We start from the raw sequence: 17,456 nt of genomic DNA, 5'->3' as shown, positions 1-17,456 counted from the left end.
TCTCTCTCTCTCTCTCTCACACACACACTCACACTCTCACACACACACGCCCCTTCATTGAGTCTGAGTGTAGTGAGAGGACTGACTGATCGTATGGAAACACTGTGACACACGTGATGTCAGTAGTTCAGTGTCTGTTCTCTCGGATGCAAACACACGTCTGATTCTGCTCTCATGTTTCGGTTTGAGTCGGTGTTGTGTTCTCGCTCGTGTCGGTCGCTCGGCCTGCAGCAGCGCTCCGTCAGATTCTCCGTAAGTTCTTCAGAATGAAGCGTTTCTGAATGTTCTCTTACACCTGTGTGTGATGGACTGAAATACGACTGCTAATGTGTCCGGACTGAATCGAGCTGTGTGTGTGTGTGTGAGAGAGAGTCTGGGTAAGAGTGTGTGTGTGTGTGTGTGTGTGTGTGTGTGTGTGTGTGTGTGAGAGTCTGGGTAAGATTGTGTGTGTGTGAGAGAGAGTCTGGGTAAGTGTGTGTGTGTGTGTGTAAGATTGTGTGTGTGTGTGTAACACTGAGCTCAGTGATTTTCCTCCTGTGAGCGTCTGGAGCCTCAAGTGCTGCGGCTTCTGCAGGATATTTTTAGTTGTTTGTTCCACGAATAGCTTCACGTCAATCCAGAGATCAACGCTTCTCTTCCTGCAGACGGACGAGTTTCCTCCGTGTTCTTCATCTCATCCGTCTGTTCACTCGTGTGTTTCATAGACTCTTCTGAACGAGTTCGGAGTTCATCTGTGTGCAGGGACTCTTCTCTGAGTGACGGGTTAGTTTAGCCAAATGAGTTAAGATAGAGAATATCACACTGACAGGTTCAAAGTCAGTCAGTGTCGGGGGTTGAGGTGAGTTTCTGCATGAGGCTTGAGAGAGACAGAATAAATGCGACCGTTTCCTCTTACAGACGCACACAGGAAGACGCGCTGCTTTATTTAGCCTGTGAAGAACACAAACACAGACACACACACAGACACACACACACAGCTGTCCATCTCCTTCATGAAACATGCACAGCTCTGTGTTGGGTTACACATCACCAGATGGACGTGTGTCTGTCTGTGTGTGTGTGTGTCTGTCTGTGTGTGTGTGTGTGTGAGTGTGTGTGTGTGTGTGTGTTATTACCTGCTGGTTTTGTCTAGAACGGTTTTATTTGTTGTGTTGCATAACGAAGCGCCGCTGCTGCTGCAAAAGCGTCTGGGATCTGACTCTGAATCACACTGATCTGTGTGTCTTTGAGTCGATTGATCACAAATGATCCAGTTTACAATACAAGCTGTTGATGATGTTTGTGTTGGTTGGCAGGAGACACAAATCACATGTAAATGAAAGTGTCTTGTGAGAGCAGGACCGGTCTGTCCACCCTTGAGTGTGCACTAGTGAGGGCGTGTGTCTCGCGTCCCTTCAGGCTGTTTCTTGTTCCCGTTCTGCTGCTGCGTGTCTGTTTTGTGCTAAATTTACTGTTGATGATGTGAACAGGTAAAAAAAGCTCATCTATGTGTGATGTGACGTCAGTCAGGTGTGTGTGTGTGTGTCACATTTAATGCAGTGACTGAATCCAACTCCCAGAATGCTCAGTGTTCACTCCATGATGAGGTATTTAAAACATGAGAGAAAGAGAGAGATGCTTTTTGAAGTACTGTGCTTATTCATATATCTCTCTCTCACACACACACACACAGTTTGTCTTCTGATTGGCATTCAGTTGGTGCATTCAGTGTGTGTGAGTGAGAGAGTGTGTGTGTGGTTGTGTGTGAGTGAGAGAGTGTGTGTGTGTGAGAGAGAGTGTGAGTGTGTGTGTGAGAGAGAGTGTGTGTGTGTGTGTGGTTGTGTTGTGTTGTGTGTGTGTGTGTGTGTGTGTGTGTGTGTGTGTGAGTGAGTGAGTGAGGTTAGTCTGTTCCTAGCGTTCATGAATCAGACAGATGGTAGAAGCGTTCCTGTATCATAAACAGCGGATCATGGCGTTAGAAACAGCAGTCATGAGTTAAACTCCAGGGATTGTATGAACTGAAGAGATGATTAGTTGAATGCAGCATTAAAGTCACTTCAGATAAAACATGTAACCGTGTTGTTTTTCTCCTCTGTCACTATTTGTTGTTAGGGTTGATCTCTATGTCAACAATATTGTGTGTAGAACAATCAGACCAACTATGTGTGACTCTGCACTTGTGTGTGTGTGTGTGTGTGTGTGTGTGTGTGTGTTTTGGACACACCTGTGCTGCAGGTAAGAAGAGCTAAAGTGCGTCAGACCGCAGAGCTCCGTCTGATCTCCTCCCGTCTCTCTCTCACAGCTTAAAATGCTCCAGCGTGTGACTCCTGACATGTAAATGGCGTCGAAGGTGCGTGATGCTGTGCTCTGGTACCAGAAGAAGGTGAGAGATCAGTCCATGTTCCTCTTTCTGAGATCTGTTGATGTTTCCTCACATCGTGAGTTCATGTGTTTGAGCTTCTGTTTGATGTCTGTGTGTTGAGCACTGATGCTACTGATCTGAGCTCCTGATGATGATGATGATGATGTTCTGGACTGACAGTAGATCCTCACACAGGATTGAGTTCTGATGCCTCTGAGAAACTGAAGCTGAAGGGTTTGTTAGAGTTTGTCATGAATCTGTTCGGTTTAGTTTTGGACGAATCCTGTGACTGTTTCCTGCATCGCTGCTGAATGTCACAAAACAGATAATGCTCAGTCAGAGAAACACTCAACAACATGAAAAACAAAATGACGAATGCTCGACACATCTGCCTTTGCTGGTTACACACAACAGACGACTAACTCGCGCACGGCTGTCAGCTCACAAACACCTGAGCTTTATTTAGACTCTGTTCTGTCAGTTTCAGACCAGAGCCTGCTGGCTGTTGTGTTGCCATAGCAGCAGGTACTGTGATGTCATTTCCTCTGAGCTTTCATTTAGCATGAAGAACGAGAAAATCTGTGTGAAAGACTCATCTGTCTATCTGCTCAGGTTGATATTATGTAACTGCATAGAAACACCGCAGGATCATCTCTCTCACACACACACACACACACTCACACTCTCTCTCACACACACACACTCACACACTCACTCACACACACACACACTCACACACACACACACACACACACACACACTCTCTCTCTCACACACACACTCTCCCACACACACACACGGGTCGCGCTCGCTGTATGTTTAATGAGACTGAACTTGTGAATTATTGAGTGTTTTCCACCGTGTGACTTAAGTCCAGCGTCGCTGTCTTCACCTCCAGTGTTCAAACGACACCGAGCCGCGGTACTTATTGCCCCCGGCAACAATCAGACCAATCAGACCAGCGCATCGCATCCATTCAGATCTCCAGAAACTCCATCCTGCACGACGCTCCAAACCAGAAAATATTTATCACTGCTTCCTCGTTAAACGTGTCTGATCACATAATTAACACTCATGTTTAGCTGATTTGTTTTTTTTTTTTTATACTGCCATGCTGGGTTCAAGTTCTGTTCAGCCATCAGACTGTAATTATTAAAAAAGAAAAAAAATACAAGCTTAGTAATTTTAAAGTCTTCTATAATAACATTATTCCATGCACATCACAATCTAATACGTTTAGGAGAAAACAGGTGATTGAGATTGAGTTTATGCTTTCGAAACGCTCTGTTTTCCCTGCCATCGTCAGCTGAAGCTGTGTGAACGTCTCACACGCAGCCTCCGAGAGAAATTCTCCAGTACAGAACCCGCATTGATCACGTCAGAGTTTATCTGTACAACACACGCTACTGTAATAATGTAGCTAAACTACAGCTGGTTGAAGGCTCGCTAACAATACAGTTCCAGAAAGTTACTCACACTCTCTCTCCAAATGTAGCATCAGATTTAACCAAAGAAATATATAAGGCTAGATTAAGAACGAAGGATAAGAACTTCTTACCGTTTCTTGGGAAGTTAGCAGGCAGAGGGGTCGTCACAGGGTCACGCTGCTTGCCATGTGTTCCTCAACAACGCTTCGCTGCTCAGAAGCACCAATTAATCAGCCTAACGTGCAGCACAAGCAGCCGAAGCCGATTCATTAACAAATGCCAAAAATCAGCCCGATCGATCGGCCGACCTCTCTCTAATTTGGATGTGTAACCTGTCTCTTGTCTGTCCGTCTGTTAGATCGGTGCGTATGACCAGCAGATATGGGAGAAATCAGTGGAACAGCGAGAGATCAAGGTAACGAGTCAGTGACTCTTGATTTGAAAGCTTCCTTTCACCTGTTCATTCTGCCTTTGCAGCAGTGTGTGTGTGTGTGTGTGTTTGTGTGCTTAGTTCGTTCATTCTTCTTTTAAACGTGTCTTTATCTCCCTTCACTCTAAGCAGTTTATCAGACGGGTGAGTATCGCTGTAAGCCGCTGCGGCGCCGCTCTCAGCCTGTAGGTGGCGCTGCGTGTGGGTTTTTCAGTCTGGTCTTCATGTGTAACACGACTGGATGCCTGTATTTGTGTGAGAGCATGTTTAGACTTCAATAAGGTCACATCAGTAACACGAGGGTTTACTGTAATCTACTGAGACTTAGCTGAACGTCTTAAACTCCTCACACACGCGTCTGATGATGATGATGGTGGGCAGCTCTTTTCTGTGTTGTAGTCAGGATCAGATCTCATTGGTTGAGAGTGAATTTGCATTCAGTTTGTTTGTTTGTGCTGCTTTTACTGGTTGCGCTGTGACTCGTGTTTGGCCGAATGTTTTGCGTAACACGAGGGCTAGACAGACAAAAATAAAGACAACAGAAAGTCTGAGTTAAACCTCATTCTGCCCTGATCAGTGAGGAATAAAGCCGCTCACGCTGACCGTCTCTGATCTGTTACAGTCGCTTTACCAATGGCCTGAATCCATCTAATCTGTAACAAAGTAACAAACTTGATGCATTAACAGAAGATGTGCATTTACTGATACTTCCGACGGCTTTGAATGCAGCTCATCCAATCAGCATAGAGTCTGAATGATCCGTTTCATAGATGACTGACTGTAGAGTCATTATTTCTCAGACTCTGACGAGGAAAGTATTATTGATGAAATGATTGTTAGTCTGTCATCCGCGGAGTAAGTGAGCGTACTGTTCTTAATTTCATGTGTTTCTGAATCATTTTATTGACTGCGCTGCTTTTAATTATTTGAGGACATTGGAAAGATTTTTAATAAAGTCAGACCTGAATCAGTTTTTATCAAAAATAGATTTTAAAGTAATATATTTTTAAGTAGTATTTTGGGTGTTTCTGCCTTTATTATGATAGAATAGTTAAAGATTGGATATTAGAGAGGAGGGCCGGGACTCAAACTCGGGTCACGTGACGCGTGCTACACACAACACGACTCTAACCTGTGATTTGTCATGAGTATAGTAACAGCACACCGGCTCAGGGTTTTTGTTGAGCGGGTCGGTTTGCATTGGTTCTCGTGTGGAGATCACTGCTGTTTGTATGAATATCTGCTGTAGCGTCAGGTGTTTACAGCTCGTTATTAGCAGAAGACTGCTCTCTGGTTACATGAGCGCCAGTGCAACAGGAGACTAATGAGGGCATGAAACGCAGCACTGCACCTTTAATAGACAGCATCACAAACAGGCTCGTGTTTGTGTGTGAACTGATGTTCGGAGGTCGACTCGAGATTATTAAGGTTTTTTGTTTTGAGGTCTTCATATAAATACATTTGAGTTGTAAATCCCTAATAATCTGTCATATTAAATAAGTGACTGAGAGAGCTGCTTCAGATCCTGCTTAAAGTCAGTGTTTTATTGCACTCTGGTCATGAATTCACTCATTTATTCTATTAATCTTTTTTTAATTAAACTTATATTTTATTTTATATTTAATTAAACGTATGTTGAGAAGTGTGTGTGCGCTGACATGCATGGGTTCTCCATCAGTGTGAATGATCTGCTGTGACAGAAGACACCATCAGTTATCCTGTCTGTCTGTCTGTCTGTCTGTCTGATGAGTGTCTGTCTGTCTGCAGGGTCTGAGTAACAAACCGAAGAAGACCGGTCACGTGAAGCCGGACCTGATTGACGTGGATCTGGTCAGAGGTCAGAAACACATGTCTGTAGTTGATGTGTTTCGTTGTGTTCACATCACGTTCAGGTCTATTATACAGGTCAGTCGGATCATCATGAGTCGCGGATGCTAACTCGTCGTGTGTTTTATTCGTCAGGTTCTGCGTTTGCTAAAGCGAAGCCCGAGAGCCCGTGGACCTCTCTGACCCGGAAGGGCATCGTCAGAGTGGTTTTCTTCCCCTTTTTCTTCCGCTGGTGGATTCAGGTGACGTCGAGAGCCGTCTTCTACCTGCTGCTGTCTCTCTACCTGCTGCAGGGTGAGCGTTGATTCACACACAATCGCTTGATGTCCTGCGAGTTTCTCAGCAGTCATTTAAGTGAGGATGGTGAAAAGTATAGGGAATGTCTCGGTTTAGAGATAATGCAAATGACATCAGAGAACAGCAGACTTATTATTGTATAGTGATGTCTGTCAGGTGTGTCTGTAGGTCAGATTGATCATGCCACGACGCGCTGATGGGATTCTTGTGTTTCTACACATCCAACCGCGAGTCCCTCCGTCAGTTTGACTGAATGACGCCTTTCTGATTGTTTTTATGTTGCTCATTGAGGTCACTGTAGCTGTTTTTCTTGTTAGAGATGTTTGTAAATAGACCTGGGTGGAGTTCAAGTGCTTTTGTTTTTATAGTTATTAAAGAGAACAGGGTGTGTGTGTGTGTAATAATCCAAATTCATTTACCAAACAAAAGTAAACAAATCTCTCGTCAAATGTTCGTCATCACTGAAAGTGAAGCTTTAATTTGAAGTTTAATTTGACTAACTTATCATAGTGTTAGACTGGACAGCAACAAAAGATGTGAGAATCATTTTCTCCTGCCTTTTAACAGCTGAGTTTATTTTACTGTCCTAACGATGGACATTTACATGATTAGCTGCACTGGATTATTTGCGTCTGAATATTGTGTTTTTTTCCCCGTGGCTCGTGAGTTAAGTGCTCCTCATGTCATCGTGTGTGTTTTGTGTTGCAGTGCTGGCGGCGGCGTTGTTTTTCAGCATCTCCAGTCCTCACAGCGTCCCCGTCACCGAGGTGTTTGGAGCCATCTGGCTGATGCTGCTGTTAGGAACCGTTCACTGCCAGATCGTCTCCACACACACTCCTAAAGCCAGCGGCGGCGGCAGCGGGAAACGCCGCAGGTCAGACTCTCTCTTCTGTGTGTAGCTTTAGGCAGAAAGCATGTCTTTAATGCTCCTGTACGGTTTCTTTTGAAGCCAGAGGTCAGCTGTCCTACTGACAGTGAAACTCTAGAGACGAAATCAGGGGAAGTGTCAAACTGTTGAGATGATTCTGCTGAATTCATGAAAATCTTTCTTTATATTTGAGGATCCAAACACAGACATGGCGCTTTCATGTCTTCATTATTAGGAGATTTTCAGCATTATAAAAAAGAAACGCCATCACAAGCACAAATTATCAGTCGTATTCCAGAAGCATGAATAGAAATTAATATTCTAAAGGATCTAAAATCCAAAAGATTTTGACTAACAAACTTCAATGCAAATGAATCATTCAAAGTTTGTTTGCATCATCTGAGTTTAGTCGGCGTCTCTTTCAGGCCTTTCGCTTCTCTTGACTTTGGGAATCAAGAGCTCTGAGGCCAAAGTTCGCCCTGTTTAAACTTTTCTAAGTTTTCTGCACTTTGCTGTCTCGCTGAAGGAAGTTGAGGAAAGCGGCTCATTTGGACATTCATAGAGAAGGCGACGGCTCTAGCACTACTGATAACACACAGGAGGGGGCGCCGCAGGGCTCGCTGTCTGCCGGCTCACGCAGCCTCGTGACTTTCTTCAGAGATTTCTGGCATGGTATCTTTAAAGCGGGGTGTGTATTTCTCTCTTTCTCTCATCTCCTCTTAAGATCTGAATGGCTAGAACATCTCTTCTAAAAGCACGTCATCGCGCTGCAGTGCGGCTCTGCGTCTGTCATTGTGTTCCTCACTAGACAAAGGGATTTTGTAGCCATTTTATTCCATCTGCTCCATGTTTCAAATGCTGCACTTATCATTTTTCCCCAAAATCACAATTGTTACAGTCTCTAGAGACCGGTTCACTTTCTCCCGATTCACGTTCTTCCATCAGTGTTTTGCTGTAGAGGACTAGAGCTGCACTTCCACACGTTAGGAACGGAGGCGTCGCTTGATCAAACACACAGCCTTTAGTAGAACCTGCTCCACACACACACTCTCACACTCACACACACACACACACACACACACCAGTCCCTCCGGATCTGCTGAATGAATGAGTGTGTGGAGGCGTGACTGACGTGTGTTTTGTGCGTATCAGTGTCTGTCTGAGGCTGCAGTTCCTCGCGCGGTGGAGAACATGTCGGGTGAAGCGTCCAGTGAAGAAGACCCAGAGAACTACAGCGCCCTCCGTGGAGTGGAGCGCAAGAACAGCGACTGCACGCTGCGCAACAGAAAAGCTCACCCCTACAAGAAGCATTACACTGCTGAGGTAAAACACTCACACACGCACGCACGCACGCACACACACACGATCAGTGCTTCTGTAGGAGCACAAACACAGACTCCTTCACTTCTCGTTTGGTCTCAGGAGATGCTGAAGTCGGGCACCAGCTGCAGCTCGCGGATGCAGGACTCTGAGAGCGCGCGGCACGAGTCTGAGACGGAGGATGTTCTGTGGGAGGACTTCCTGCACTGCGCCGAGTGCCGCTCCTCCTGCAGCAGCGAAACAGACGCTGACGGATCCGCAGCCTGTTCTGCGTCTAAGAAAGAGTTCAGAGACGACCCGTTTCATCAGGTGCGTCGCAGATCCGGTCAGGTGATCTGGAACTGATGCCTCATTGGTTCAGATTTGTTGTGCTCGTGTGTAATGATGTGTGTGTGTGTCGCTCTGCTGCTGGTGAAGGGTCACGTGCCGTGGCTCCACAGCTCTAATCCGGGCCTGGAGCGCGTCAGCGCCATCGTGTGGGAAGGAAACGAATGCAAGAAAGCAGACATGTCTGTGCTGGAAATCAGCGGCATGATAATGAACAGGGTGAGTGTGAAGCAGAGGAAGGAAGGCAGTGAACTGATAGAAATGCATTGAAAGTCTCTGGATAGAAGCGTGTGCTAAATCATGATTACATGAAGCCCTGATCTCGTCCTCCTCTCGCCCGCAGGTCAGTCTCTACACTCCAGGCATCGGCTATCAGATCTTGGGGAATCTGGTGTCTGTGACGCTGGGTTTGACTCCGTTTGCGTTCAGATTGTTCCAGCACAAAGAGCCGGAGCAGCTGGTGTCTCTGTCGGCCGGTGAGCTGGTGTCTGTGGCCACTCTCTCACACACACACACTCACTCTCTCACAAACACACACACACACTCTCTCACACACACACACTCACACTCACACTCTCACACACACACGCTCACACTCACTCACACTCACACTCTCACACACACACGCTCACACTCTCACACAAACACACATTCACACTCTCACACACACACACTCACACACAACACTCTCACACACACACGCTCACACTCTCACACAAACACACATTCACACTCTCACACACACACACACACACACACACACACTCTCTCACACACACACACTCACACTCTCTCACACACACACACACACTCACACATGACTGACGGTGTGATCGTATCAGAGCGCTGACGTGTCTCTGTCCCGCAGGAGTTGGACGCTCCGTTCCGTCTGTACGGTCTGACCATGAATCCTCTGCTGTATAACATCACTCAGGTGGTGATTCTGTCGGCCGTGTCGGGGGTCATCAGCGACCTGCTGGGCTTCAACCTGAAGGTCAGATGCTCGCTGTGGGTCGATGTCTGTGAGTCTCTTATACTGTTGGCGCTGTGTTCACAGTTTGTGTGTTTGCTTCACAGCTGTGGAAGATCAAATCATGACGGTGAATCTGCAGTGATTTCAGCTTCCCGAGGCGATGCGCGTCTCAAACACACGGGGGCTGCCTGACAATGAACTCTTGACCTGTTGTTCGGTCATAGAGTGCTTGTGCAATTCAGCTATTTATTTTACCCTTTCAGTGTTTTTTTGTTATTCTCAAGTATTTGTTTTAGCTGTTACAGTTGTTTTAAGTATTATTTTAGCTCCTGATGTGACGTTCTCATAGGAAAGATAATCCAGCGCTTGTGCATGTGTCAGATTTACAGTCTGATCTGTGATATTTAAGACTGCTGTGAGTTACTGAAACCAAGAGAAAAGCCCCATCATGACGTGACGATCATTGTGGAATGCACACACACACTCACGGAACTGCCGTTTTTACACGCGTGTGAGTTTCTTCAGTTGATCTGCAGTTTTTCAGCTTTGTTTTATTCTCGGCAATAAGTGTCAGTGAGTTCAGATGAACATTGGTGCGTCTGATCATGCACTGATTCAGGAGCTTCACGTGTCGTCTGCGGTCTGTTAAACGTGTGTGTGTGTGTGTGTGTGTGTGTCAGTTAGGAAAGCCTCAAAATGTGCACTTTAAAGCAGAAAATGTTACATGTTTCAAAGAGTCAGAGTCAACGTTTCAGTCTTAGCATTTTGTGTTTTTATACGTGACACGCGACAGACGGCGTAACGACCAAAGTGTGTGTGTGTGTGTTTGTTTCTTGCTGGAGATGAATGTATTAGAGACTCTTTGAACTGCTTTGTTACTTATTTGGTTGTGATTTTGTTTTTCTCTGTTTTGGGTTTGATTCATATAGATTCATATTTCTGTTCATGGAGGGAACATTTTCCTGTTACAAAGAAACACTATTTAAGGAAAAAGGGAAATGGAGAAACTGAACGTCTTGTTTTTTAGAGAGACTCTTGTGTTTCTAGTCTCTGTCAGACATTCAGCGGCGTTTTTTCTCTCAGCTTCACGAGACTCTTGTGCTGGTGTCACTTATAATTCAACACACTGTACAAAATAAATCTTTCATGGAAAGTGTTTGCAGTGCTCAAACTTCTTTAGCTGATCGGGCGCATCAACCATCTGCTAACTAACTAAACCAGGTATGTGCTGTGATCCGGGTAGTGCACTAAAATGACACTATTTCACTATTTTAAACACTTTTCAAAGAAACGGTTCACCGAAGTAGTCACGTAGATTAATATGAGCTCATAAAACTGCATGTATAATAAGGAATTACTTGTTTTAGATCAAGAATGTCACTGCACATCATCTAGCCACAAATGAAATGCTCCTCAAAGCAGCTCTAGTTGAGACGTGTGTGTGTGTGTGTGTGTGTGTGTGTAGATCAGACGCTAACAGAGCGGCGCTTGTTCACGTTCACCCACACATGAACATAAATACAGCAGGGGAACGTCAGGATGCCTGACTGGTTATGTGTTAGCTAGTTAGTGTAAGTGAAAGATTGCCTGATGCATTAGTGATCGTCAGAGGCGTGTCCTGAATCTGCAGCGGTGTTTGTCGAGGCTCGACTGACCTGAGCAGAATCTCAGCTGGACTCTACCGCTTCTGAAGGACGGTTTCAGCTCAAGCCGCGGATCTTAAGAAACACTCAATCTAAAACAAAGAGGGAGCAAATCCAGCCTCAGCTCTCAAACATTCATCACACATCAGGGAAAATGTAGTAGTAAAGGACAAACTTCTTTAATCAACAGTAAAATGCTATTTCACTCAATTAGAATTACAATAAAAATAGCGATCTGCTCAGTAAAATCAAGGTCATTATTCAAAACATGATTGTGAAAACTTTTCATATTTACAAACAAATGAAAAAACCCTGCTGCAAATGACAAGTTTTGTTCATTCACTTACTGACCGCAGCTCCAGTGGTTTCTCCTAAGAAGTGTCTTTAAAAATCAGTCATTTTACTGTCTATTTCTAAAGAATATTCGCTGGCAAATATCAAACTCGTACATTGCTCCATAAGAATCTTTCATTAAACACACACTGCACTAACCGCATCCAAACACCTCGACTGACGCTAAACTCGGCTCGTCTTTCTCACGCTGATGAACGCTCGTCTGCACAAACAGACCAGACAAAACATGATGCATCACAATAAATCAGTGCATTATTAGATCTAACTGTATGTCACATTATTAATAATCAAACAGTAATGTGACGAGGAGAAATCACTGCTCTTGTCTGAATAACTTTAGCAGCTTTAATAACATACTTTGCTCTCTCGTGCTCGTTATTGCTTGTCATGCACTTCTTTGCTTTTCATTTTGTTGCTGTTTTCTAAAGAAATGTTTTATGGAAAAATACTTTCGGACTATTGAATTCATTATTATTTATAATTATACAAATGCATTGATTAGGGTTAGGAACTTTTTAAATAGTTAAAATCATTCATGGATTTCGTGCATTGGTATTGAAATTAGAAGAGTGAACTTTGTCCTCCTTTTGAAAGTCAGTAAGTTAGAAACACAAGACCGCTGCGTTGCACAGTTAATCCGATTCTGTGCAAAAACCTCACCAGTTTGCAGTCTGGTAAGTGTAAAGGAACTCTGTCAGGGTGCAGCTACACATATCACTGCTAAACTAGTATGGTAGAGAAGTATGTTAATCTGCTATTCTGAACACGAAATAAACTCCCATCATTCTACAAACTTTGCAGCGACGTGTCGTCAGGTCAAAGGTCACGCCGCGCTCTCGCTCTCCCGGCTGAAGTCAGACGAGCTGGAACGCTGCCGACGGAAGTCGATGAATATTCCCTCGGTGTCGGAGTCCAGAGACTCCAGGATCTGGTCCACGATGGGAGGAGACGGACCCTCGCAGACGTCTGGCTCTTCTGCGCAGGAGGTCATCTGACACACGGAGTGGCGTCTGGCCCCGGCGCCGGCGCTGCTCTCGGGGTCGTACTCGGCCACCGGTGTGTCAGCATGGGCATGTTGTAGCTCTTGGAGCGCACCACGGGGTTCTTAGCGGGCGAGTCGCTGGAGCGCGGCCATCGGCGCAGGAGCCGCTTCTCTGAGAACAACAAACGAAGAATGGGTCAGGAGAATGTGCTGCGACCGCTGCGTGAGCTTTACTGTGACGCTGCTCACCCAGAACACACGAGCTCTGCGCCACCGAGCCGTCGCCGGAGAACAGGCCGTGAGTCCCCAGATACGGAGACACCACCTTCTGCACCAGACACTCCAGCTTCAGGTAATCACTGCTCACACCTTTAGACTCGTGAACCCCCTGCGACACACATCACATCAACACCAGCCTCCGCTCACACCACTGCATCATTAGCAGTCATCAGAAGACGGAGTGAAACTTTGCATTTTCATCACATTATGAACTGACGCATTCATTTCCGTACACTTACTTTGATTTCTATAAGCACGTCTCTCACACTTTCACCCAGAAAACATTTCTGCAGGTTTTATGAAGGCAAATGTAAGACTTTAAGACTATTTTAAGACCAAGTAAAGGGTGTCTAAAAGAGACAAAATGTCTAAAGATACATTCAGAAGCAAATGACACGAGTCTTGTTTTCTGAGAAACTGATCAAAATGGAGTAAATTTATAATTAAAACAAGAACAAATTTACAAGGTCAGAAAAATCTACTTAATTCAAACAGAAAACACTGACATATCTGTTCTTGTTTTTAAGCATAAACTCATTTAATTTTGTTCAATTTCTCAGAAAAGACTTCAACTATCTTCATTTTGCTCCTCCAGTAAATGAATCTTGATTTAAGGAAGTTTAGTTATTTGTACTGGAAAACAAGACAAAGATACTGAGGAAGATACTCGTTTTTGCAGTGCAAGCAGCATTTAATGTCATGACTTTATGGATTTAAGACGTTCTGCTCTGATTTAGGACATTCTAAGGCTTTAATTTGTAAAATTCAAATTCAGACTCTTCAAGACCAACAGAAACCCTGCAAGTAGCTGATTCATCATGATCAAATATCTGACAGATCACTGCAGCAGATGTGAAAAAACTAAACAATAAAACAAAAATATGACGAGCCCTTTAAAATGCAGCATGCAGAGATAGACAGGAAATGAAACCACAAACAAACCAGAAAGAAACACACACTCTCTCACACACACACACACTCACACACACACACACACACCTTGTGAAGTATAAGTAAGGTGTAGATATATTTCACACAGAGTCTGAAGGTCAGGGATGATGCAAGCGCAGGAAACCACAAATATACACACGTCTCATAAACCCATTATGACACATTTGCTTGGAAATAAAACTCAGTTCACATACGTGTACACTAAAACACACGTGTGACTCCGTCCTGAGAGCTTGTAACACTCCAAAGAGAAAGGAAAACTTGAAATCGCATCATATGACCCCTTTAAGATGTGTTACACACACGCTACAGAAACCTACTGGAAACAGTTTCAGCTCTGCGTCGACTCAGGAAATCTAGAGCATTATCAAAGTTTCTGATGTTTGTTGACACGAGCGCCACAAAGGTTGCTGGGAAACAGCTGCATCTGTTCTGTAACACACACACACACACACACACACACACACACCTGCAGGATGAGCAGCATCTGAATGATGGAAGGCGGCACACGGGCCCGCGGTCGAGTCAGAGCATCGTCCAGCTTTATGTTGAGAGTGATGATGTTCCTGAAGTGCAGCAGAGCCAGCTGACGTACAGACGGCTCCTTCCCCTGAACACACACACACAGAGTCTCAAATACACCACCAGTTCATCCTTTACACACTCTCGCTAGTTCAGAGCAAATAAATCGCTCTATTAGCAAAATAAGAGTATTAGAGTGTTTGGTGAAGTACCTGGACGGGGTAGAAGATGGCCTGCAGCATAGACAGAACATCACAGAAGAAGAAGTCCCACATTTCTGCCAGAGAATCCAGCAGCTTCTGACCTACACACACACACAGACACACACACACACACACACACACACACAGAGCAGAACTGACTTCATAAATCCACTAAAAGTCAGTGAAGCACTAGAGACACATGATCTGATGGAGGACTTTCAGAAGTGTGACATGTGGACGATTCTTCTGAAGGTCACATCAGCATTAAACCCATCCTTTTAACGCAGAGGAAACTCTTCAAAACCACAAACACATGTGAACCGTCAGAAATGGTTCAGACAGCACCTTACCTTCATAAAAGTGAATCTTATCTCTCAAAATCACCATTCCTTTCGTCAGCAGCTGATTCTGTGACACAATCACAATCAAACTCAATTCACAGCTGCTTCATTTAGTATTGATTATTGATCTGAGACTCGACTGATCACCTGCAGATATTCTGTGAAGAAGGAGCCCAACTCGGTCTTTAGGAGCTGCCTAGAGACAGACAGACAGACAGACAGACAGACAGACAAAGACAGACAGATGGACAGAGAGACAGACAGAGACAGACAGATGGACAGACAGACGGACAGACAGACAGAGACAGACAGATGGACAGACAGACAGACAGACAAAGACAGACAGATGGACAGAGAGACAGACAGAGACAGACAGATGGACAGACAGACGGACAGACAGACAGAGACAGACAGATGGACAGAGACAGACAGACAAATGGACAGAGAGACAGAGACAGACAGACAGACAGACAGAGACAGAGACAGACAGAGAGAGACAGACAGACAGACAGAGACAGACACAGATGGACAGACAGAGACAGACAAATGGACAGACAGACAGAGACAGACAGATGGACAGAGAGACAGACAGACAAATGGACAGAGAGACATGGACAGACAGACCGAGAGACAGAGACAGACAGAAAGAGACAGACAGACAAACAGATGGACAGACAGACCGAGAGACAGAGACAGACAGACACAGATGGACAGAGAGACAGAGACAGACAGACAGACAGACAGAAAGAGAATTACTCAGGGTGAAAGGTGAAGGTCTGTATTATTCACACACTGATGCTGCTCATGTAAAAAGTTGTTTTTTTTAAACAAATTTATTAGCACTTTTAAACATGTTTGTTTATTCTGTATCGAGGAGTTTGACGAAGCATGAGTACTAATTATTCTTTATTCTGTACTGGAAATGAAAGGAAACTTCTAGTCTGAACACAAACACATCCAGAAACATCTAGAGAGTCCAGTGAGAATAACTTCATCAGTCAGTGAGTCTGTGCCTCAAACATCTGCCTGAGTAATAAAGACTAGCCAACTGTGATCAGACCACACGACTGACTGTGTGTTAATTAAAGGGGTTCTAGTCGTCAGGCTGTTGATTTACCAACGGTTTCATTCACACTGGACATAACCAGCAGGACTAGTTAAGGGCACCCACCTGACGCCTTCATTCAGCACATAGAGCTCATTCTCTCCCAGATCCTTGCGCTGGAACACGGCGATCACGGCATTATGGATGCTGACACACACACACACACACACACACAGACACACACACACACACACAGACACACAGACACAGACACACAGACACACACAGACAGACAGACACACACACACACATACACATACACAGACACACACAGAGACACAGACACACACACACACACACACACACACACACAGAGACACAGACAGACAGACACAGACACACAGAGACACACACACAGAGACAGACACACAGACACACACACACACACACACACACACACATTAAATGTGTTTGTTAGATTTCAGGCTGGACTGACATCTGAACTAGGTTTCACACTAGGGCTGCACAATTATGGCAAAAATCATAATTATCGATATTTGAAATTGTAACTGCGCTTATTAATTACGATGATCACAGTTTACATTGAATGATGTTTATACCATTGTTTGAAGCAACTGCATGCCATATTTTTACATGAAAATAAACAAACTGAAAACACTAACTGAAACACTTTATTGCTTTTCTATAGTATTAAGCCTCAAATGTCAACTATCTATTGGATCGGTTTCTTCTTTAAATAATAATAAGTAAAACATGCATGATATTATGTTATACTAAAACTAAAATTGGAAAAACCCTTAAGATAACCTGTAAAAAGAAAAAGAAAACACAAGCACTCAGAATAATATAGGTGGACTTTGAGCGATTACGTAATTGTGGCATCCGTAATTGTAATCGTGATTAGAAATTCGATTAATCGTGCAGCCCTTTTTCACACTGAAAGATTGTGTGTAAAATATAATCAGATGAAATGCAGGTGAAAGATTTTCTGCTCACTGAGAAACGAAACATTACATCAGCTGAATGACACACATTCACACACAGACACACACACACACTCTCTCTCTCTCACACACACACACACACACACACACACTCTCTCTCTCTCACACACACACACACACAAACACACTCACACAAACACACACTCACACAGTCACACTCGCTCATACACTCACACAAACACACACACTCAAACACACTCACACATACACAAACTCACACAAACACTCACACTCTCTCTCTCACACACTCACACACACACACTCTCTCTCACACACACACACACACACACACACACACACA

The 17,456-nt window shown here is 44.4% G+C and overlaps 2 protein-coding genes and 1 long non-coding RNA gene across 4 annotated transcripts in view; 2 read left to right on the top strand and 1 right to left on the bottom strand.

Annotated features, from left to right (window-relative positions):
* Window positions 1-2,224: 2,224 nt before the first annotated feature.
* LOC107738585 (putative homeodomain transcription factor 2) lies at window positions 2,225-9,339 on the top strand (the record flags this gene model as incomplete). Its single annotated transcript, XM_016550348.1, has 11 exons — window positions 2,225-2,362; window positions 4,127-4,183; window positions 4,331-4,342; window positions 5,966-6,035; window positions 6,161-6,319; window positions 7,031-7,196; window positions 7,717-7,923; window positions 8,327-8,513; window positions 8,613-8,819; window positions 8,928-9,056; window positions 9,181-9,339. Coding segments are annotated over exons 1-11 (1,398 nt in total), but the record flags the coding sequence as incomplete, so codon positions are not given.
* Window positions 9,340-9,651: 312 nt separating this feature from the next.
* On the top strand, window positions 9,652-15,008 carry LOC107738570 (uncharacterized). 2 transcript variants are annotated; one of them, XR_001639903.1, is made up of 4 exons: window positions 9,652-9,831; window positions 9,915-10,144; window positions 12,991-12,996; window positions 14,997-15,008. It is a non-coding gene; the product is annotated as an uncharacterized LOC107738570 (long non-coding RNA). The 2 variants fall into 2 exon arrangements; XR_001639902.1 differs by lacking the exons at window positions 12,991-12,996; window positions 14,997-15,008 and having other exon boundaries at window positions 9,674-9,831; window positions 9,915-10,963.
* Window positions 11,614-17,456, bottom strand: part of prr5b (proline rich 5b (renal)) — a 6,967-nt gene continuing 1,124 nt past the window's right edge. Inside the window, 8 exon segments of the mRNA XM_016550335.1 lie at window positions 11,614-12,867; window positions 12,870-12,961; window positions 13,039-13,177; window positions 14,489-14,629; window positions 14,754-14,845; window positions 15,095-15,152; window positions 15,233-15,281; window positions 16,257-16,337. Of these exon segments, the coding sequence (XP_016405821.1) occupies window positions 12,631-12,867; window positions 12,870-12,961; window positions 13,039-13,177; window positions 14,489-14,629; window positions 14,754-14,845; window positions 15,095-15,152; window positions 15,233-15,281; window positions 16,257-16,337 (889 nt within the window). The 3' untranslated portion in view covers window positions 11,614-12,630.

This window comes from Sinocyclocheilus rhinocerous, unplaced genomic scaffold, assembly GCF_001515625.1.
Source record: "Sinocyclocheilus rhinocerous isolate Xijiao unplaced genomic scaffold, SAMN03320098_v1.1 scaffold3662, whole genome shotgun sequence".
Lineage (NCBI taxonomy): Eukaryota > Metazoa > Chordata > Actinopteri > Cypriniformes > Cyprinidae > Sinocyclocheilus > Sinocyclocheilus rhinocerous.
The sequence above is the reverse complement of the archived record's forward strand: the minus strand, read 5'-3'. Positions and strand labels throughout refer to the sequence as shown.